Source organism: Camelus dromedarius, chromosome 8 (assembly GCF_036321535.1).
Source record: "Camelus dromedarius isolate mCamDro1 chromosome 8, mCamDro1.pat, whole genome shotgun sequence".
NCBI lineage: Eukaryota > Metazoa > Chordata > Mammalia > Artiodactyla > Camelidae > Camelus > Camelus dromedarius.
In genome coordinates this window covers 33256521-33277956 of record NC_087443.1, presented here as the reverse complement: position 1 = coordinate 33277956, position 21436 = coordinate 33256521, and the positions used below count along the sequence as shown (strand labels likewise).

Below are 21436 nucleotides of genomic sequence, written 5' to 3'. Positions count from 1 at the left end.
GAGGCCATGGGGCTCGAGAGAAGAGGAACGCAGGCTGCCCGCCTGTCCCCTTGGCTGTTATTCACACTCCTGCAGCCAGGAGGAGAGAGGGCCAAGGAGTCCCCAAGGCTGACAGCTCTGGGTGGATTCCATCTGAGCCTGGCTGCTGCAGTGCTGCTTGAAACCGCAGCTGCGGACATGTCCTCCGATGTTGGCTAAATCCACCTGCTTTCTGGGCCATTTGCGCTGTGATGGTGGTGTCCTTCCAAAAGCCGCTCCCTGGTGACTTAGGGAGGGCTGTCCCTCCCCGCCTGCCCCCAGTGCTCTCCCAACCCCTGTACGGCAGGCTGCTGGGCGTGGCTGCCCCCAGAGGGCTGTCAGCCACTCTCTGGGCCACGGGGCTGCAAGGTATTTGGACCTATTTTGAACCCTCAGTGGAGGTTAGTCGCTTCTGACAAGTGGGAGGAAGTGTCCTCTGGGCCAGCTGGAGTAAACTCAGGGAAGCACACGGCTCGGGAGCCCTGGTTCTGTAGTTTGTAATGTGTGATCGAGAGTCCCTTTTTGGCTTGTTCCGGATTTGGGTCTTCACTGTGAACCTCAATTCTCCATGCACTTTGCTCTCTCCATGACCTTGCCTTCTGCAGCTTTCTGCACCCCTTCGCACAAGGAGCAGCTCCACTGACCCTAGGTAGCCATTCAGTGACTGAGTCAGGGGCCCTGGGAGGGTTTTCTGACCCAATTCCCACCCTCACAAAGCTCCCAGTTTCCCAGGCTGACTTGGCTAATTGATCTGGGGACCTTGCCAAAAAACATATCCTGGAGGTTCGTGGAGTGTAAGTGCGCACGGCTGGCTGGAGGGATTGGCCGGCCTCAGCTGCTTGGAATTATAAAAAGGACAGAAGTGCCGGTGGTGGTTGGGTGACTAATGGTGACCACTGGGGGTGTTGCCATCAGCTGTTAGGTGAGATGATGTGTATCAAGCCTCATTCAGTTCCCAAGGCCTGAGTATCCCTGGAGGCTGATCGCCCTTCTCACCTTCTAGTTGGGGCTGCAGGGACCGTTTCTACCGAGAGCTTAATCAGTGGCTTGCAGTTCCCTGAGAGCTGGTTGTGGGCCAGCCCAGTTGTAGGCATCGTGGGGAGCCATGCCCTCTAAGGAACCATTATGAAGCTAACAATTTGGTGAGAAATGGTGTGCTTGCAGACCCTACAGGAGCTCAGAGAACGTGGATTTTGGAGTCTGACGAGGGGACTCAAGTCCCAAGTCTCTGCTGACTAGCCATGTGACCTTGGGCTGGTTAGTAACTTCTCTGGACCTCAGTTTAAGTCTCATCTGTAAATGGGAACAATACATACCCCACAGGGGTTATATGAATCAAGATAGTAAAGTCAGTTTTAACCTGACATTGGCCGCAAGGGAAGAAAACGTTATCCCGGCTAGGTCACACTGAGAATATCCAGCCCTGCTGGCTGAAGGCCGAGCTGACTGAGCCCAACCCTTAAGAGCAGCCTGCAGTGCCCACACTTTGCTCCACAAACATATCATTATCACTAGGAGGTAGGAGAGATTTTCTCTCCTTGGAGACTTTTTACTTCAGCCCAGGTCCATAAACCATGGTGGTGTTGGTTCTCCTGAGCACACCGTAGGAGCCGGCGGACTTCTCTTTGCATGCACCGCCCTGCGGTGGGAGCCTGGCCTGCACCTCCCTGCACTGGAGATATTTTCTATCCTGATCTAATCCCTAATCCACATGCCCTTCGTGGCAATGAGTTCACACTCTTGGAGGAATCGTTTAGCCCCCTGGAGAGAGCGGCTCATGCAGTGTGGAGGGCTGAGGGGAGGGGGACCTCGATGCTGGTCCTTGGAACACACATCCATTGAGCACCTACTGGGTGCCAAGCTCTGGTGAGACGAAACCTGAGCTGAGAAAAGCCCCTGTCCTTAGGAAGTTTATAAGAAATGCTTCAACAAGACACATGTGTCTTTCTCTAGACCATAATAGGAGTCTCCTAACACTTAAGCAGCAAGCTGAAGAAACCACAAATGACAAGATCTTGTGGTAGCTCACAGCGAAAAAAATGTGACAATGAATATATGTATGTTCATGTATAACTGAAAAATTGTGCTCTACACTGGAATTTGACACAACATTGTGAAATGACTATAACTCAATAAAAAATGTTTAAAAAAAAGAAAAGAAACCATAAATGGTTAATTCATGCACTCACTCATTGATTCATCAAATGTTTACAAAGCATTTATTACATTCCAGAGTATATGCTAGGCAATAAGGTGGAATGAGACCTTTAGTTCAGTTATTAAACTGTAGAATGATTTCAGCACAGGGAGTCCCACAGACTTGTCCAAGGTACAGATGTGGAGCAGAGGAGGGCGTGATCAGGCGACTTGCTGGGTGGGAGAGTGGGAGTAGTTCTGTGTCTGGGAGCATTTCATGGAGGAAGTGACCACTGACAAAGGATTCGAACGAAGAATCTTGGTCTGCCAGTTGGAGGCGTAGGGCAACGGCACCTGGGCTGAGGAGATGGCCTGTGCAAAGGCCTGGAGGCTGAGTCATGGACGGTTGGGAGTCAGAGATGATCTCATACGCCCACTCCTGGTGCAGAGGGCAACAGGGACTGCCCAGAGCTACCAGGCCAGTCAGCCAGCAGAGTTCTGAGTGGAATCTGGCCTCCTAACTTCCCAGCGAAGGTTTTTCTGTTGCTGGGCAAATGCATACAAAACGTCATCTTCCCGACTTGGATCACAAGCAGGTATACGTTTAGGCCACCTGAATTTAGTTCAAAGTTTGTTAGGTGGAGAGCAGAGCTGGAGGGGCTGATGTTCACTGGGGTGACATTCACAGTGCTTTCTATAGTGCCAGGTGCAGAGTCAGTGCTCAGTGAATGTCTACAGTCTGTCTGTGGCTGGATGGTGGGTGATGCCCTCTCTGTCTTTTGGAGGACACACGGATGACAGCTCTCTTCAAGTCTCATGACGACTTGAAGCTAGAACCTGTGAAAGCTCTGTGCACGGGAAGGCGAGAATTTCACAGGCCAAGAGTGGGCAGCTGTGTCGCCCTCAGTTTGAAAGGGGGCAGGTCATCCTGGAAATAAGCGAACGTACATTCACCTCAGCCCCGGAGTGGTGCAGAGAGAGAGGCCTTCTCAGCCATTCGGGGCTTGCAGTTTTAGGGCTAAGAAGGAAGCAGCATTGCCAATAATAGTATGCCTTCTCTGTTCGGGTTTTTTAAAAGCTTTCAGACTGGGCCAGTGTTGAGTGTGTCTGTTCTTGATGGGAGGCAGGTATCTGTTGTCTCCTTGTCCAGATTTAGAAAACTGAGGCTCAAAGAGGGGCTGCAGCCTAGGGTAACCTATTGGAGCAAAACTGGTCTTGGGTGGAGAGAGAGAAGTTACCACCTCCATGGTATGGTGTCGTTTCAGAGACTCAGTTCCACCACCAGGTTGCTGGTGATGCTGTCAACACCACCATGTTGACAATATATAGAAACAGAATAGCATCCTCTGTCTTTCTGAAATATAGCAAATATATACATTAATGTATATATCTTTATATCATAGCATAATATTGACATATAATTTTATTTATACATAATTTTCTATTATATAGTTATTATGTTGTATATTATATTACATATTAGATGTTACACATTTTACAAATCATAATATATAGGTAATATTATATACTTATTTATATTTATATAAGTTATATATATTTATGTTTTATAGTATGTATTATATAAATTATATATTTAATTATAAAAACTATAACACAAAGATATATATCTTAATATATGTATGTCTCCTCTATTTTAGAAAGATAGAGAACCCCCTCCCACTATATCTTAAGGCTTTCAGCCTTTTGGGCTCTAAACCCTCAAGTTCATGGTGCCACAGTGTGAGGGAGGGATCTGAGAGCAGCTTTTACATCTCACTAGCTTTCTAAATCCTAACACTGCTTCTAACCCCTCGTAGAAGCTTCTGCTGGCTGCTGAGAGCCCTCTGGATGGCCAGACCCCTGGATACTGCCTTTCAGTTCCCTTGAAGTCAGATCCCTGCCCACCTCTGTCCACCAGCCCCAACGGACACAGAGCTGGGAGTGGGGGCTGCCGGGGATTTTGTTAGGTGTTGACCACGAGTTGGAAGCTGGAGCAGGAGGAATCTGTGTCCTGGGGGTGGGGGTGGGGGTACCCTGACTGTCAGACCCAGCAGAGGGAGACGGGACCAGCTCTGGCATTTTGTTGAACTGGCTGATTTTGGAAGGTTGGGACAATCCCTGGTTTCCCACCTAGTAATCATTCACTCCCCTCCCTCGTTTCTCTTAGAAACCTGACTTGTTCGTCGTCTTAAGAGCAGCGGTGGCTTCCGAGGAGGGCTTCAGCCCTTGTCAGGGACTGGCTAAGGCATGGGCTGTGGGTAATGCTGGACACTGAAGACAAATTGCTGCCAGGGGGTCTCTGGAAGCCTCTGCCTTGTTCTTCAAAAGGGGCACAAGAAAAGGCAGAATTCTGTAGGACAAATGTCTTCATTTCTTTAATCAAAAAAATGGAGAGAGAAAAAAAAAGGAGGAAATTGTTTAGATTAGGGGTCAGCAAACCTTCTCTGTAAAGACCAAGTAATAAATATTTCAGTCTTTGTGGCCACTCTGGCTCTGTAGAGACGTCTTCACTCTGCCTTTGTAGCATGAAATGAGCCAAAGGACACGCAAACAAATGGAGGTGGCTGGGAGTGTTTACAAAACAGTCGGTGGCCCTAGGTATATTTTGCCCACCCCTGGTTTAGATGAAAAGACTCTTCTGCGACACATCAGCTAAATGCAATGTGTAGACTTTGGACCCGGACTTGAACAAACCAGGTCTTAAAAATGAAATGAGACAAAGCAAAAATTTTTGTTGATAGTTGGGTAAATTTGAACAATGATCAGATATAAGGTGATTTTAAGGAATTGCAGTTAATTTTGTTAGATGTGACAAAGACACTATGGTTTTTGTTGTTGATGTTGTTTCATTTTTGTTTTTAACAAAGAGAAAGTTTTCATTTCTTAGCTGCTGATACTAAATGGGAGATGATGCTTTGCTTTAAAATAACCCAGGGTATGGAGGAGAGGGAGTAAAGGAAACAAGACTGGCCATGTACTGATAATGATTGAAGCTGGGTTATGGGTAAATGTGTGGGTGGGAGAGGGTATCTTCGTACTATTCTATCTTCTTTTGTGTATGTTTGAAAATTTGCATAGTAAAAATTTTTTGTAAGTGGAGATAAAGAACTCCCTCTTCCATTGCCTCTGGTGATTGTCACATCTGGTGAACATATGTTGCCTGGTGCTAAAGCAGCCATCTTGTGACTAAGAGGGGACAAGCCAGAAGATGAGACTAACCACCAAACATGGCAGAGTGGAAAGAGGAAGGAACTGGGGTGCTAGATAATTCTATTGGGTTGTCAAATTAACTAGCCAGAATGGGCCTGCTTCAGTATTCCATATTATGTGGGATGATAAGTTAAGCCATAGTTAATTTTGTTGTTGTTACATGTAACTCAACTGATCTAGAGAATGGAGAAGAATGGAAGCCAGGCTCCTCTCTGCTGCAGGATGCCACCCATGGCATCTAAAGGGACAGCAGGATTGGAAGAAAGACTTGTGAGAAATGGGTCTTTGTTAAATCTCTCTGAGTCCTTCTGTCATACCCAAGGGGCTCCAGGAAATGGGAGAGGTCTCTGCTTTCTGCCTACCTCTCTTGAACCCCAAAAGGGCCAACGTCAGGGAGTTGCACTGGACCTTAGTTAGAAGGATGCTGATGTTGCAGTCATAGACCTACAGTTTCGGGAGAGGAAATGGCAGAAGCAGAGTTCCCAAAGGACAGCTGGCCTTTCAGACATCCCTCCTACAAGGATGAGACCTCTTCTCCCTGAACCCCTCAACACACATAACCACAGCCACACAAAGTCTACACACAGGGCACAAACAGCATTGTTTCTAACTGATCTCATGGTTCAGCCGGTCTCGGGGGTATCAGCTGTTCCATAATGCATGACAAATCACTGTGGTTAACTTAACCCATCCGAGTCTCCTAGATACGGTCATTAGACATTTGCCAAAAAATGTGCTGAGGGAATGCTGGGGGAAAAAGGAAAAAGATGATGTGGAGAGGGGCCGCAAGGCATGGTCTCTGGTTCCTCTGAATGCCCCAGAGCTCTGCCTAGGACTCGGAGTTCAGATAAATTCAAGCCCAGGCTTTGGAGACGGGATAGAGGTGAAGGGGACTACCTTCAGTAAGGAACACAGATCCCCAGTGAGTTTGTCCTCAGTCCTAATTTGGCCCCGATTTTTAAGGCTTTGCTTACAACAGTGATTCTTAAATAGGAGCATGCACCAGAATCCCCTGGAGGGCTTGTTAAAACACAGATTGCCAGGCCCCACCTCCTGAGTTTCTGATTGAGGATGTCTGGGGTGGGGCCTGGGAACTTGCATTTATAACAAACACTGAAGTGATGCTGATTCTGCTGCTCCGGGGTATCCTGATTTGAGAACCACGGACCTAGAACTTCTTGGCAGGACAGTGGCTCTGGGATATCAGGAAGAAGAGATCCAAACTTGTCTTCCTTTTGGGCTGAGGTGGGAACCCATGATGAATGGCCAGAGGGACCCTGATCCTGGGTGGGAGGAGCCAAGAATGGTGATCTAGATCACCTGACCAGGAAACAGACGTCCTAGGGTGTTATCTTGCCCCTGAGCAATCTCACTATATGGCCTTGAAAAGGTCATCTCTGCTCTTTGGGCCTCAGTTTAGACTTCTCTAAAATGAGCAGATGGCACTTTTCTGTCTGTGTTACAGTTTTCACAACAAAAAGGTTTTTAGAAATAAAAGAGGAAGACAGTTTGGGATTAGCAGAGACAAATTACTAAATATAGACCAGACAAATAACAAGGTCTTACTATAGAGCACAGGGAACTATATTCAATAGCTTGTAATAACCTATAATGAAAAAGAATATATATGTATGTACAACTGAATCACTATGCTGTACCCCAGAAACTAACACAACAACAGAAACTATACTTCAATTTGGAAAAAAAGAAAGACAAAATGAACTAGGTGACCTGTAAGGGGATGAGAGTGGGAAAATCTTGTGCAGGCATCATGGTGTACTCAGAAGCTTGTGGGCTGGAATCCGACATGGGTGTGACTGTAACTGATGTTAAGTACCTAAGAGGAGAGACAGGAGCGATCGCCTAACCTGGCAGAGGCTGTAAGGGGGATGAGGAGACCGACTTGCAGGGTTGTCGTGAGAACTGAGGTCATTGTACAAAGTGCCTAGTCAACAAGTGGCAGCTGTGATGACTGCTTTGTTATTTTTAACATCTTTTCAAGGCTTGAGGGGACACAGAGGCAATGCTTCTGCCCCATCCCCACCCGATTGTGGAGCCTGGTGACCTTCATGTTGATGGTGGGATCAGAACTTGAAAGTGTATGTCTCAGGTTTTCCTCTGCAATGCTTATTCTGAAACATGCTTAACTCTCCAAATTTTCTTTTCTTTTCTTTTTAACAGCTTTATTGAGATAGAATTCACATACCATAAAATTCATCCTTCCAAAGTGAACAATTTAGTGTTTTTAGTATATTCACAGAATTGTGTAACCATCACTGCTACCTAAATTTAGATAGAAGCCCCAAACCCATGAGCAGTCCCTCCCTATTCCTTTCTTCTCCAACCCCTGGCAGGTAATAACCCACTTAGTATCTCTATGGATTTACCTGTTCTAAGCAGTTTTTATAAATGGTCAATTCCCCAGATTTTCCATGAACTGTTCCTTCTCCAGCTCCCATTCATTTGATCATTATTTTAGCTAATATTTATTGAGGGCCTACTAGGTGCCAAACACAGGACAGGCACTGGGGATACAATTTGGAAAAAAATTCAGACAAGGTCCCTGCTCCCTGTGGAACTCATGATCTAAGGAGGAAGCAGATGTGAATCTGTAAATCACACAGAATCAGATAAGACTCAACAGTGAGAAGTGCTGTGAAGGAGATGGAGATGGTTTAACAATGGAGGAATCTGACCTAGTTGAGAGGGCAGGACAGGCTTTAGGCAGTGACAACTAGAAGGATGTCCGAAGGGTGAGCAGGGATTGATTGGGCAAAGAGGCAGGATAGAGCATTTAGGGCAGAGGGGACAGCCTGTGCAAAGGCCCTGAGGCAAGATGCCCGTGGTACATACAAGGAGCTAGGCTGGAGGGCTGTGAGTGGGGGGATGTGGAGGCAGGAGGGTCAGCAGGACCATCCTGTGCAGAGCCTCATAGGCTGAGCTAGGGAGTCTGTTTATCCCAAGACTAACAGAGCCTTTAGAGGTTTTATAGCAGAGGCAGCTACATGATCTAGGATGTCTTTCAAATATGTCCTCAGAGCCAGCTGGATAAGAGGTTTCACGGGCCAGAGTTTGGGGGAGTATCTGTTGGGACAAACTTATGTCAGTGTCCAGTGAAGGGATGCTGTGACCTGGTGGGGCCGGGGGGCGTGTCTGAGATGGACATAGCTGTGTCTGGGGGTCCTGTGGACTAGAGTCCACGGGGCTTGGAAGTGAATTGGTGACTAGGATGGCTCTGGGTGTCTGACTTCCTAACTGAGTAGATGATGGTGGCTCTCACTGAACTATGGCAGAATTCCCTTTGCTTTTGCTTGAGTATGTCAGAGCCCAGCGGGTCTCTGGTCACACCAGGAGTCATAAGAAAGGGATGCTCTCTGTGTTTTTCAGGGTGACATGTAGAGAGCACAGCCACTGGTACTCAACAAATGACAGCCACCTGCTGGCCCCTCTGAGCTGTGACACTACTGTGCCACCACTATGTCTCACACTCGCCACGCCCTACCCCCAGGGTTCCCTGGCCTCTTGCTGCACAGACTCATCTCAGGCTGACACTCTTACTTCCTTGGGGGGCATCTCCTTGAGGAGGGGAGATTTTGTCTCAACCTCAAACCAGCTCCTCTTCATCTTGGAAGGTGGAGCGAGGGAAGGAAATAGCTGGTGCCCGGGGGAGAGGCTGTGCTTCTGCAGGTGAGAGAGCAGGTGCCTGGGTTTTGAAGCCGGGGGGTCTTACCTGACTCTAAACCAGCTGAGTGACCAGAGACAGAGGCAAGTTCCTTCTCTGCAAGGAACCTGTAAAGTAGGGGCGAGGCACTGGCTTGGAGACTGTCTCAGGGCACCTCCAGCTCAGGTCTCTGGGGGTTTTATCTGTGCTCAAAGGAGAATGCACCAGCGGCTTGGGGGGGGGTACTGCCTTTCTCCCTCTGTGAGGGGGTACTCACGGGTGACCCTGCTCCTTCATCCGGAGCACGCCTCTCTAGCCCTGTCTCAGCTGGTTGTCAGGCTTTCTCACACACCTGTCGTGTCTTCCAGTTGGTTGCTGACTGTGTGCAGTGCAAGCTGTTTGCATCTCCCCCTCCCCTGCCAGGCCCTTGGACAGGAAGAGTGTTGGACAAGTGTTGGAGGATTGTCAGAAAGAGAAACACCCAAGCCATTTTCCCCTGTGCAGAATCCCAAGTGGAAAACTGGGAACCCAGAACTTGCCTTCCTCAGAGCGTCCCAGCAGATGCCTGTAGATTTCTTTGCTTTGGCCCTGATCATCTGCAGAAATGGGGCTGGCCACCCAGCCATTTCCCCCACCTTCTGACCCAGACTCTGAGCTATGCTCCCATTCCCCCTCTTCCTAACAAAGGCTTCCTCAGTAGAAGAGAGCTGGGACATACAATATTTGCCAACAAAAGCAACCATTGTAGCCCCAGGGAAGGGGGCGGGGGGTAGAGAACCAGGGTGAGGTTTTGCTCTCTGCTTGCCAAGACTGGCCCCAGGGAAGGCCCCAGCCCACAGTTCATGAGTCAGGCTGCTGGGGTCCCAGCTGTAGTCTCTCCCTCTTGTCTTACCAAGTCTAAAGCAGGAAGTAGGGGGTGGAGTCTGGGGACCAGGCTCAGGCCCTTGAGTTTTCTAGGCAAGCTTCTCTGGGATGGCCCTGCAGAGGGAGAAAATTAGCAATCCCATGCCATGACTTTCCCCTTCTGTCCCCACAGGGCCCCCACTCTGCAACTGGGAAAACTGAGCCCCTGAGAAGGAAGGCCATTTTATCCTGAGCTCATTTGGTAGGTGTGTGGAGGGTCAGAATGGAGATGGTTTCCAGCCTCTTCTGCAAGTTCCTGCCAACACACATGTACCCCTCACATTCTCCCTTCATCAGCGCTTACACACGAAACCACAGCCTAGCCCTTGACTTCACAGATCTTAAAAAACCAGAAAGAGGAGAAAGAGAACTTTATTATTCCCAAACTTAATATAAATCAGTTTGGTGGTGCCATTTCAAAGAACTGGATGCTCTGATGTTGCCTGAAATACAACACACTCTGCATGTCCACAGGACTTTAAAGTTTACATCTGTGACTCCTGGGATCCTCACCATTTCCCCTGTGACAGATGAGGTACTGCAGCCCAAAAAGGGAAATGACTAGCCCCTGGCCACCTGTTCTGTACTTGGCAGAGTCGAGCCTAGAACAGTCTCCTGACCCCTACTCTTGTCTCTCTCTCACTCAGCACTAGACTCTGGGTTCTGATGCCAGTTTAGCTGCCAATAAGCTGTGTGACCTGGGACACATCACTTCAGCTCTCTGAACCTGCCTCATAAATATACCAGCCCTCCAAAACCCTGATGTCATTTCATTCATTCCACAACTGCTGCCTTTCTGGAGGCCCTGAGTCAGGCCCTGGGGCCATGAGGATGAAGATTCCAGCTCTCTGCCCACAAAGCAGGAACACATTCAGAGCCCAGTGAGGGTGTAGACTGGGAGACCTCATGTGGGGAAGAGGGCAGGAACCCAAGTCCTCTTTCATGGGACCCAAGGATTCTCAAGAGAAGTTTGGTCAGAGAATTTCCATCCATAAGTCGGCCTCCCTTTAAGAAAGTCCTACAACAAAATGTCTGAACTCAGAAGCAGAAAGACTAGGGGGTCTTTATACACTTTACAGAAAGATTTGTTATTCTGCAGTTCTTAAAAACAAACAAAAGAAATACAAAACTTTCTCCAGTTCCCACCTCTGGATTTACAGTGCATTTGCAAATTGTTAGAAACACATTCCTAGTGTAAAGCTGGAAGGTAAAGCAGGAGTTGGGTACTGAACGGGTATCAGCAACATTGCAAAACCAGCAACCATTCTCATCCTTTAGACTCAGTTTTTCCCACCTTAGGCTGTGGTGGGTACATTGATGCAGGAGTGGAAGTAGAGGACAGTTATCATTTACTGAGCACTTAATATGTGCTATAATTAACACCCATTTCACAGATGAGGAAACTGAGGCTCAGAGCTAGGATTTCAATCAGGGCTGTCTGACTGTAAAGCCAGGGCTCTCTCCTCACCTTGCTCAGCCCTGCTCTTGACTAGGACACAGGCCAGCCTGCACTTGGGGACCCACGGAGCTGTAGTCTGCAAAATGGGAAGATCCAAGGGGTGGAAGGCCATTAGGAGAGAAAGGAGACACTCTATTGGGGCAGGGAGTGCTCACCGTCTCCCCCAACCAAAGGAAGTGAGACGTCCCATCGGCCCAGTGGCTTTGGGAAGCGGGCCCTACAGTTAAGTAACGGGGGCGCAGGAACCTAGGAAAGCGAGTAAGGGCCATTCCTCTGTGGGAGCCCAAGCGGCTGAGGGGACACTCACCCAGAACGCCTGGAGCCCCAGCCCTGGCTACGCGTGGCACTTCCGATCCGTCGCAAGCCCCAGCCCCGCGCCCCGCCCCCGGGCGCGCTGCGCCCCCAGCTCCGACCCGCGCCCGGTCCGGCCCCGCCCCGCCAGTATGCCCACCCCCGACCCGCCCCGACGTCCCCTCGCCCAGCTCCAGCCGCGTCCCCGAGCGTCAAGACTCTGGCGGACCGACCCGCCAGCAGTTGGCACTGGGGGCGCTGGCGCATCGGCTGCTCCGCTCTCCTGCCGGCAGCCTCAGGCGCCCGGAGCTAGCGGTCCAGGCGGCGCCGCCGCGCGGGGGGCCTGGAGCAGGCGGCGGGAGGCTGTGAGGCGGAGGCCGGCCCGAGCCCCAAGCGTGCCCCAGCCTCGCCCGCAGCCAGGAGCTCAGGGCAGGGCGCCGGCCCGGCCCGCGTGCCCGCGCGGCCACATGGCTTCTCTCCGCGCGCGGCTGTCCTGCCTGCTGCTGTTGCACTGTGCGCTCTGCGCCGCCGCCGGCAGCCGGACCCCAGGTGCGTGCGGGTCGGGCGCGCGGGGGCGCGCGGGGTCCGGGATGCGCGCAAGTCAGGGTGGCCCGAGGGTGCCCGAGTCCGGCAGCTTTGGAGCGGGTGGGAGGCAGTGAGCACGCTGAGGCTAAGCTCTCTTTCTTCCCCGTGCCACCAACGCAGTCTGGCGATTTCTTTCCCTTTCTGGCACAAGACGTACAGAGAGACCGCAGGAGAGCATTTGGGGATAGGAGCCTTTTCTTAGAGGCTGTGTATCTGTCTTTGTCTCTGTGTTTCTCTGTCTCTCTTCTGGGTGTCTTTCTATTTCAGCGTCTTCTCTGTCTTCAGCTTTTATGCATGTGTACACAGGTGGGTATACATGTGTGCCTGCGTCTGACTGTCACACACACAGAATCAGGCTGGCAGGAGGTTGCCCCACACCTCAGTGAACGCTGGGCATTCACACTCCTGCACAAACACACACGCATGTACATCCCTCTCCCTCAGCATTCTCCCATTCTGTGTTGTGTAGACACCCTCTCACACACAGACCAGACTCACACACAGACCAGACACACTCCACTTTCACCTTGCAGGGGTGCCCTCCTGGTGGCTTTGAGCATGGGGAGGAGGCTCTGGCCATTTCCAGGCAGGGTGCCCAGTTGTCTTTGAGCTCTGTTCTTACACCAAACAGAGTCTCTCCAGCTGAAGTCTTGGGGGTCTTCTGCTGTAATGCGTAAAAACAAGAGGAGAGTTAGTCCTTCCCTACCCATAACTGCCTTGGGCATGAGGGATTTTTCAGGACACATCATTCTGTAGGTTTTATCAGTGTCATGAAGGGGGCCGGTGGAGGCAAGAGATAGAGCCGTATGGAAATGAAAATTCCTCCCAAACTCCTATCCATGAATCACTAGGCCTGGAAGCCAGGGAGCTGTCATTCCTGCCTGCCTGGCTGGGCTCGGGGAAAGCTGTGTGAGGACGGGCTGCTGGCATGCAGCCTGGAGCATGGGCCATGACCTCACACTTAATTCAGTCCGAGTGGGCAGGTCACCCCTGCGTCTCCTTTTATTTTTGAAGATCTATATTTACCCGGCTTGGGGCTGGGCCATGTGGAAATCTCGGCAGCCACTGTGCTGCTTTAAAACGTTTTCTTTCTAAACTTGGAAAAACGTAGAACCTGTATACCCACCCTTCCCTCTCCAGCTCCTCCTTTCTCCTTAACATGTGCCAGGATCCCCTGGGTTTCTAGGTGTGTTTGTTTTGCCAGATGTGTTCCGGGAGCTCGGTGAGGAGGGCCGTACCCCAGGCTGGGCTGGTGACTTCAGTGCACTGGGGGAGTTTGGGCACATCCAGCCGTCCCTCTCTTTGCCTAGGGGCTTTCGGGGAATTTCCTCTGTAGTGCCCAAGGTTGGAAGGCTTAGTTGCTACAGTGACAGAATTCTATTTGGCATCATTTGTTTCCCCCTGCTAAGTGTAACAGGGACCTGGGGACTACCGGGAGCAATTTATGTCCAGCAGTTTATGAACTTGAATACTGATCTTCCCAGTGCAGAGATCCAGGGGCCTGGAAGTACTGGATGAGAAATGGATGAACTTGGGCTAAAGGGTCCCTCTAAGATGACGCTCAAGGTTGCAGATCCCTTCCTGCTCCCGTGGAACTTCCCCCCTCTTACCTCTGCACAGATGGCACTGAAGTAACTCTTTCTTTATTTCCAACAGAGCTGCACATCTCAAGAAGGCTCAATGACTATGATGTGACAGTGCCCTGCAGCACAGATTTTCGGGGACGCTTCCTCTCCCATGTGGTATCTGGACCTGCAGCAGCCTCCACAGGGAGTACAGTGGTAGACAGGCCACTTGCACCACTGTCACACTCCGGTCACCTACGGGTAGCTCGAAGCCCCCTGCACCCCAAAGGAGTGACCTTGCAGCCTGGCAAGGTGGGGCGCTCCTCCCTCTACTTCAATGTCACTGTTTTTGGGGAGGAACTGCACTTACACTTGCGGCCCAACCGGCGGCTGGTGGTGCCCGGAGCCTCGGTGGAGTGGCAGGAGGATTTTCGGGAGCTGTTCCGGGAGCCCTTGCAGAGGGAGTGTGTCTACACTGGGGGTGTCACAGGCATGCCAGGGGCAGCTGTCGCCATCAGCAACTGCGATGGATTGGTAAGGGACAAGCCTTTCATCAAGCAGTACCCCTCCATATCCCCCTCCACCTCCCCACCCCCGCCCCCTACCTCCAAGCCAGACTGAGATGGTTTGCTCCTTGGCTCCCGTGTGTGTTTGGGATTCCTGTGACCACAGCCTACTGTCTGGGCCAAGCTGGGGGCTGTGCTGTCTCCCAGAGAGAACCCTGCAGGCCTGCTGGCCACCAGGTTCGCACTCTACCAAGTATAGCTGAGATAGGTAGGTTGGTACCTTATCCTGCTCATCTGCTCACCATCTGCTGATGCACCGGGACCACAGCTTACGTGTCGGGGATCTCTGAGTGCAGACACATGCAGGTGTGGGGAGGGTGGGTGCTGCTGGAGTTGAATCCTGGCTATGCTACTCACTAGCCATGAGACTAAATTCCTTGCCCTCTCTGAGGTTCTTTCCCTTATGCGTGAAGTGGGGATTTATTCCTTCTGCACATACTGATTGCCCATGTTCCGTGTGCCCAGGATGGTTCAGGCGCTGGGGGATGCGGGAGTGCCTGAGGCAGACATAGCCCCTGCCTTCCTGGAGCTGACGGACGTGCTGGTGATGCAGATATGACCTGCCTCACCAGTCAGCGCAGCCGGGGGTTGCACCTGCTTGGCACATCGTCAAGGCTGTTCATATCAGCTGCCGTTGTTATTTTTACTGCTCCATCCTTCCTCGTCACCCACGGTCTCTGGTCCCACAGCCAGCCTGTGCTTCTGTGACTCTCTGCTCTGAGTTCCTTTTCTCAGGACCTGCTCCCTCCTCCTAGGCGCAAGGAAGGAGCCTGCTAATTGGCTCCTTGTTGCAAACCTGAAAGCCATGGGTGGCTTCTCTCCTTCTCCTGCTCAACTCATACTGGATCCCCTTCCCCTCGCTGCTCCATCCTCGGTGTGTCAGGCCCTCATGAGCCTGCATGGCAGCCCCAGGGCCTTGATGGAAACTGTTTCCATGGTCTTGACTTTGCCAGGTATGAGCTGATTGTCCAGGAAAAGACCTGCTTGCCCCTTTGCTTTTCAGCTTTAAGAGAGGGATGAGTCAGATGGGGGGGATGGTAAGGGGTGTGGGGTTTTTCCTCTCAGGCAGGGCTGAGAGCACTTCCTCCCATCTTCCTATCCTTAAGAAGTGTCTTCCTGCTGAATGTCATGGCTGCCTTTGTCTAGACCAGTGCTTCTCCATCTTTTTTTCATTATCATTCCCCTGAGGAGCCTTTTCAGACATTTTTTCCCCTAATCGCTCTGCAATGAAATTTTAATACCACAGATATGCTGGATATCTGTTTATAAGTTGTATGTGCATCTATGCTTTATATCGGAAAAGGGTGAATTTTTTTGCTTTCCAAAAAACCAATTTTTGCCCCATTGGAGGCAATGGAACCCCCGTTGAGAGCCATGGTCTAGGCAGTGGTTGGTTTTCAGAGTTGAGTATGCACTGGAGTCAGTTGGAATGCAAGTGTTCTCTGGAGCAGACTTTGAGGAACCCAGGTTGTAAGGACAGCTGGAGAAGGCTGAGACCTTGTCCTGATTCCAGGGGGAGCCTTGGCTACCAGCCCGCCCTGGCTCAGCAGTTCCGGAACTCAGCCTGAGCCCTCAGTCAGCCTGTGGCTAGTGCTGTGCTGAGGCCCCAGGTTTTAGTTGAAAACCCAAAATGGCGTGAGGAATCATCCAGAAACACGGTGCCTGTGCAGACAGAAAGTGCTGGAGCACCGGTGGCTTGGCTGAATCACATGGTGACTTCCTAAAGTCATCAGCCATGTAGGCTGTAGGCTATTCCGTGACAGAGCTGGCCCTCCCTTTTCCTTGACTACCTCCATAAATGTCCACGGGGGCCCAAACAAAGGTATGAGGAGATGATCAATGCCATTAATGAGTAACTGTCCACCCACTTTGCACTCTGGAAACCTCCTTATCATTGAACCAGCTCAGCAGCCGTTGACAAGGCGTCACTGACTGCTGGATACTCAGCTGATGTTGCTGACTTTCAGTGGCCTCTGAGTAAACGTTTTCATGTGCTGTGTGACCTGGGCAAGTCCCTCCCCCTCTCTGGGCTTTACTCTTCTGATCTGTCCAAAGAGAGGCTGCACTTGATGTTCTCTAGCAGACAGAAATCGCTTTTGCATGACATTTGCAGAAGCTGGGTCAGGTCTCGGAGGCTGTCCATAGATGGGCTTCTGGAAGCGTGTTCTGCAGTAGAACTGAGGCTCCAGGATGGCTCGTCTGGTCCCTTCACCTTTGGTGAGAGGCGTTAAGTGGACCTCATAGGCTGACTCTTGCGCTAGGTGCCTGCTTGTGCCCTCAGCTGTCTTTAGGGGCTGGTCCCTAAGTCCAGCTCCTAGGGGTCTCCCCAGCCAGGTTCCTGATAGGGGCCACAGCCCAGCCCAGAAGCTCCCTCACCCAGAGCAGGGGTTTCCTTACTTCCAGGCCACTCCAGAAAATAATCCTGTGTCCTGTGAGAGCCCTGAGTCTAGTTCACAGTGACTCAGCTAAGCCACCTTTGGACTCAGCCCACAGTGCAGCCTTTCTGATAAGATTTAACTCTGCATCTTTATGTGGTCTCTAGGTATTAACCCCATCTTCTTCTGTGTCTCAAATGCTGAAGTCATTCATTCCAAAAAAACATGTACTGAGCACTGGCCATGGGCAAGGAAGGTCCACAGGGAGATGTAAGAAAATGAAAGTGACACAAATAATAACAGTGAGAGACACGAGTCCTTGCCGTAACCCCGGCACAGCACACATACTGCCATGTGCATTCCGTAACTTCATCCCTTGTGGAGGTGGGGAAACTGAGGCATTGGGGGGCGGAATCTGAAGATAACACAGATAGCTTCTGTTGGCACAGGACTTTATATATTTTGTAAAGTGATTCAGTTGTGTGAGGTATGTACACAGATATTGTTGTTACCCTGCTTTGCAGAGAGTCAGGTCCCTGCCCTCAAGGAACTTGGGTGCTAAGGAGGGGATACCCCACAAGTAGTTTCAACGTTAACTTTGCGGTTTTCCATAAGACAATGGGGATGGGTATTCAGTAAATGGGAGTGATTATTATCTTTGTCTTAGAGAAGCTACTGTTTGAACTGGGTCTTGAAGAATGTATAGAAGTTTGCTGGGGCCAGAGGGTGAGGAGGACATTCTGGGTAGAGGAAAGAGTGTCCCAGTGAGGGAGCACCACGCTGGACGGGGCCAGGGAGGGGATCCTAGAAGACACACTGGGCAGGTGGGCCTTGGTCTGATCTTGAAGGAAGGGCAGGATAGGAGAAGGGGCCCAGGGCAAGGATGTGGCAGCCTGTTATCTGAAAAGATTCTGGGCTGGGAGTTGGGAAACGTGACTGTGACCCTGGGCAAGCTGCCTTCCTTCTATGGGCCTCACCTGCCTCCTGGGTGTTTGATGGAGCCTGGAATGGATGAGCTCAGAGCCCCTTCTAGCTCTGGCTTTGGCACTTTTTGACACGGGCAGGCCTTACTGGAGAAGTTTGAAGCCAGGCTGCTATATAAATCTGTGGTTGACTCCTCCCTTCCTGGCCAATCCTGGGGCCTGCTCCATGCCAGGCCTGAGCGGGTCTGCAGGTGCAGAGAGGAAAGACCCCAGTCCTGATCCTGGCCCTTGTGGCTGAGCAAACCTTCCAGTTGTAAGACAGTCTGAACAAACCCTCCTCTGTGTGGACAGACTTGCAGCCATTTGGACTTCAGCCTCTGTGGGAGAAGTGCTGTGTCTGAACTGGTGACTCAGTTCTCATTTCCAGCTGGAACCTGGTGGGAGTCAGTGACCGTGACCCCTTCCACTTCTCCCGCCAGCCCGCAGTCACTCACCACAGGCCCCCAGACAGACACTGGGCGGGTTCTGTGCACTGTGCTTATTTCATGCCTGAAACTGAGGAATGGGCTCTTATCTCACTGCCTGCCTGCTCTGCTGGAGGGCCCAGTGTGTCACAGCGGGGGCAGGGGCTTGGAGGAGGGAGCCAGGAAAGAGGAAGCCAAGACCTCTGGCCCGCATGAGTCTGGAGGGTAATGGAGATCCAGACATAAAAGCAGACAATATACAATCCTGTGTGGGGCAGCAGTGGGAGGACCCATTTATTTTGGTTAGGGCATCAAGGAAGGCTTCCGGAGGAGGTGGCATTGACTCAAGACTGTTCAGACATTGTAAACATGAAAGAAAGTGCCGCTGGCTAAGGGCCCAGTGGAGAGAACTGCTGGCCCAGAGCAGACTTGAGGGTGTCTGGGGGAAGGAAATAAGGGCTGTGGGGAGGCCCAGTCATAGCTGCACAGCGTCTCCTCGGGGTGAGGACAGCCAGCTGAAACACTGGAGTCCCCTACACAGGAATGTGCTGGGGCAGCAGCAGTAACCTGCCCAACCACTGCAGAGCCTCCCTTAGGGAGCCTGGCCAGTCAATCTAGCGGTTCCCTCCTGCCCCCCGCCATGCTCCTGTGATACCCCCTCCCCCCCAGCCTCTGAGGACTTGTGGGCAGGGAGGGCCTGGGTCGTCTCAGGACCCCTGGCTGGGAGCCAGGTGCAGAACAGACCTTCTGCTACCAAATGTGGCCCTGAATTCCTGGAAGGCACAGGGAGGTCTGGGGTGGGGTCTGTTCTTCATGGGTCCTGGAGGGCTTGTGGGGTGCAGGAATGGGGTCAGCAGAGTGGGGCCCCTGTGTACCATCTGGAACCCAGACTGCTAGCCTCCTGAAAGGCCACTTGCCCTGCTGCTGTCTCTGCTTCCCGGGGTCCTGGGCCTCGCTGCCTCTGCACTGGGGTGATGGGGTCTGGGCCATGTCATGTCCCCCGTTTGCCTTCAGTGCCTCTGTGAGTCATGGACCTGGTGTGGAAGCAGCCGCACATGTAAGATTTGTCACCATCTGGTTCTGTTTTCCACTCTCTGCAGATAGTGCATTTTTAACAGGTTACAGAGTAGACCTAAAGCAGGCTGTATGGGGATAGGGCAGGGGAGGCTGAGTTCCAGGTCTGCTTCCTAACCCCTCCCTAATGTACAAGTCACAGAAGCCCTCTGAGCCTCAGTCCTTTTGTCTTTAAAATGGGATTATAATGCCTGGGCCTGGGGAGGTGGGGGCAGTCTTGGGGACTGACAGTGTAAGAAGTCCAGTGTTTCTTTATGAGGTGGTGAAATGTTCTAAAATCAATTGTACTGGTGGTTGCACAACTTTATGTGGATACTAAAAGCTGTAAATTCTACACTTTAAGTGGGTGAATTGTATGATGCATGAATTATGGTTTGATAAAGCTGTTATAAAAAGTGCTTGGTCCACAGAAAGACCCATGACAGGCATTGTTAGTCATTATTATGAGGGGACAGTCTAGGTTCGTGGAAATTGTGTGGTCTCTTCACTCTAGTACAGACTAGCTGTGTGACCTTGAATAAGTTTCTTAATCTCTGTGCTTAGGATTCCTCATCTGTAAGGAGGGGAGGAGAGCTCTTGTGTATAGGGTTATTCAGAGGATTAAATAAGATAATGTAAAAAGCCTGGTAAATGATGGGGCCTTAAAAAGTGGGGATTATTAATAGCTGTAGCAGCTTTCCCTGCAGAATGGTCCGAATGGTTCTCGCTCAGTGCCTGGGGCTGGTCTGTAACAACCCCAGATGCCTTCCAGAGCAGGAGGGATACTGAGAGATGCCAAGTGGAGCCTTCTGTTAACCGTCTGTGGGACCCTTTCCTGAGCCAGGCCCTTGACCAGGTCCTAGGGGTGTAGGGTTGAAACTCCTCCCTCTCTCCTTCTACTCCAGAACCCACCATTTTAAAGAGAATGCATAGTAGACAGCATAAAACAAGACAGGCCACACTAAACGCCAGTGTTTTGTGGGAATGCAGGGAAGCATAAAGCACTTAGTGGGTGTCCTGGAGGTGAGTACCGAGAAGGAGAGGTGCTCAGGGAAGGCTTCCCAGGGGAGAGGGTATTTGGGCTGGGTTTAAAGGCATCAATAGGAGCTTTTAAAGCCAAGAGGTAGGAATTATGAGTATTTGCAGGGAAGGAAATCCTATGTCTGCAGGATTCAGGAAATAGCAAGTCATCTCATCTTTCCATGGTGAATATATAATTTGGAGAATCTCTGTCTCACGTGAAGCTTAGACTTGCCCCTGTGGCCATGAGGAGCCATGGGAGGTTTGTAAACAGGAGTCACATTAGTATTGGGGGAAGATGCTAATCTTCCCAGCTGCATGCTGGTGCCGCACTGGTGTAGCAGATTTGCCTGTGGCTCATTAGTGTCTTTGCGCCAATATCTGTCCTGTCTCCGTGGTTGCTTGCTCGTTGCTGACTAGGGAGTGAGTGGGCTTTCCCAGCAGCTACTTGGGGAATCCCTGGCTCTGCCTTGCTGTCTGTGCCTGCCCTGGGATGTGGAGTGTGAGGCCTGGAGTTTCAGAGGTGCCCGCACCCAGCCACCCAGCTGGCCCTTCCCCATACATCTTGGCCTGCGGGCTGCTGTCTGTGCCGACAACCCTAAGAGGGTCAGGGGAAGTCTGGCCCCATGTTGGTGCAGACCTCACCTCCTGGCTCCACCTGCCTCTCCAGCCTCAGTGGTGGCTCCTGCTCTGCAGACCCTCACCTCACTTTGCGGCCCCCCGCCGCCTTTGCTCATGCTGTTCACACCTCCCGCAGTGTCTCTTCCTTCCCTCCACTTGATGCATCCCCTATCTTGACCACCTGGTTCCCGAAAATCAGAAACTGTCTTAAATATTTGCATTTTTCTGCATGCGGAGCACAGGGCTGGGCTCCCGGTACACAGGAACTCATGCCTTCAGCCGCCTCGAGCAAGGAGTAATGCATGAAAGAGAAAGTCCAGATGTTTGAGGAGAGGTAGGACTGGCAAAATGGAGAGAATATGCCCTGTTTAGAGGGAATGCCAGTCTGGCATCACAGGGTCTTTGAGTATTTTAAGGAGGAACCAGAAATATGGATTTTTAAGCAAAGTGTTCTATTTTTTAAGACAGTGTGTGGGCCCAATACAGCAGGGCTGTTAGCTGGAGGCCTCAGATTGCCAGGGAGAAGTATGTGCAGGGGATGAGAGCACGACTTCTGCAACCAAGCCACCTGGGTTGAAATCCCAGC

The 21436-nt window shown here is 51.1% G+C and overlaps 2 protein-coding genes across 2 annotated transcripts in view; both read left to right on the top strand.

Annotated features, from left to right (window-relative positions):
- The window catches only part of PALD1 (phosphatase domain containing paladin 1), a 143770-nt gene extending 129723 nt beyond the window's left edge, over window positions 1-14047 (top strand). The window contains exons 19-20 of the mRNA XM_064488092.1: window positions 10062-10130; window positions 13920-14047. Coding sequence (XP_064344162.1) covers window positions 10062-10121 — 60 coding nt within the window. The 3' untranslated portion in view covers window positions 10122-10130; window positions 13920-14047. The remainder of the gene's footprint in view (window positions 1-10061; window positions 10131-13919) is intronic.
- ADAMTS14 (ADAM metallopeptidase with thrombospondin type 1 motif 14) overlaps window positions 12146-21436 on the top strand; it is a 75184-nt gene continuing 65893 nt past the window's right edge. Inside the window, exons 1-2 of the mRNA XM_031461130.2 lie at window positions 12146-12227; window positions 13920-14362. Coding sequence (XP_031316990.1) covers window positions 12146-12227; window positions 13920-14362 — 525 coding nt within the window. The remainder of the gene's footprint in view (window positions 12228-13919; window positions 14363-21436) is intronic.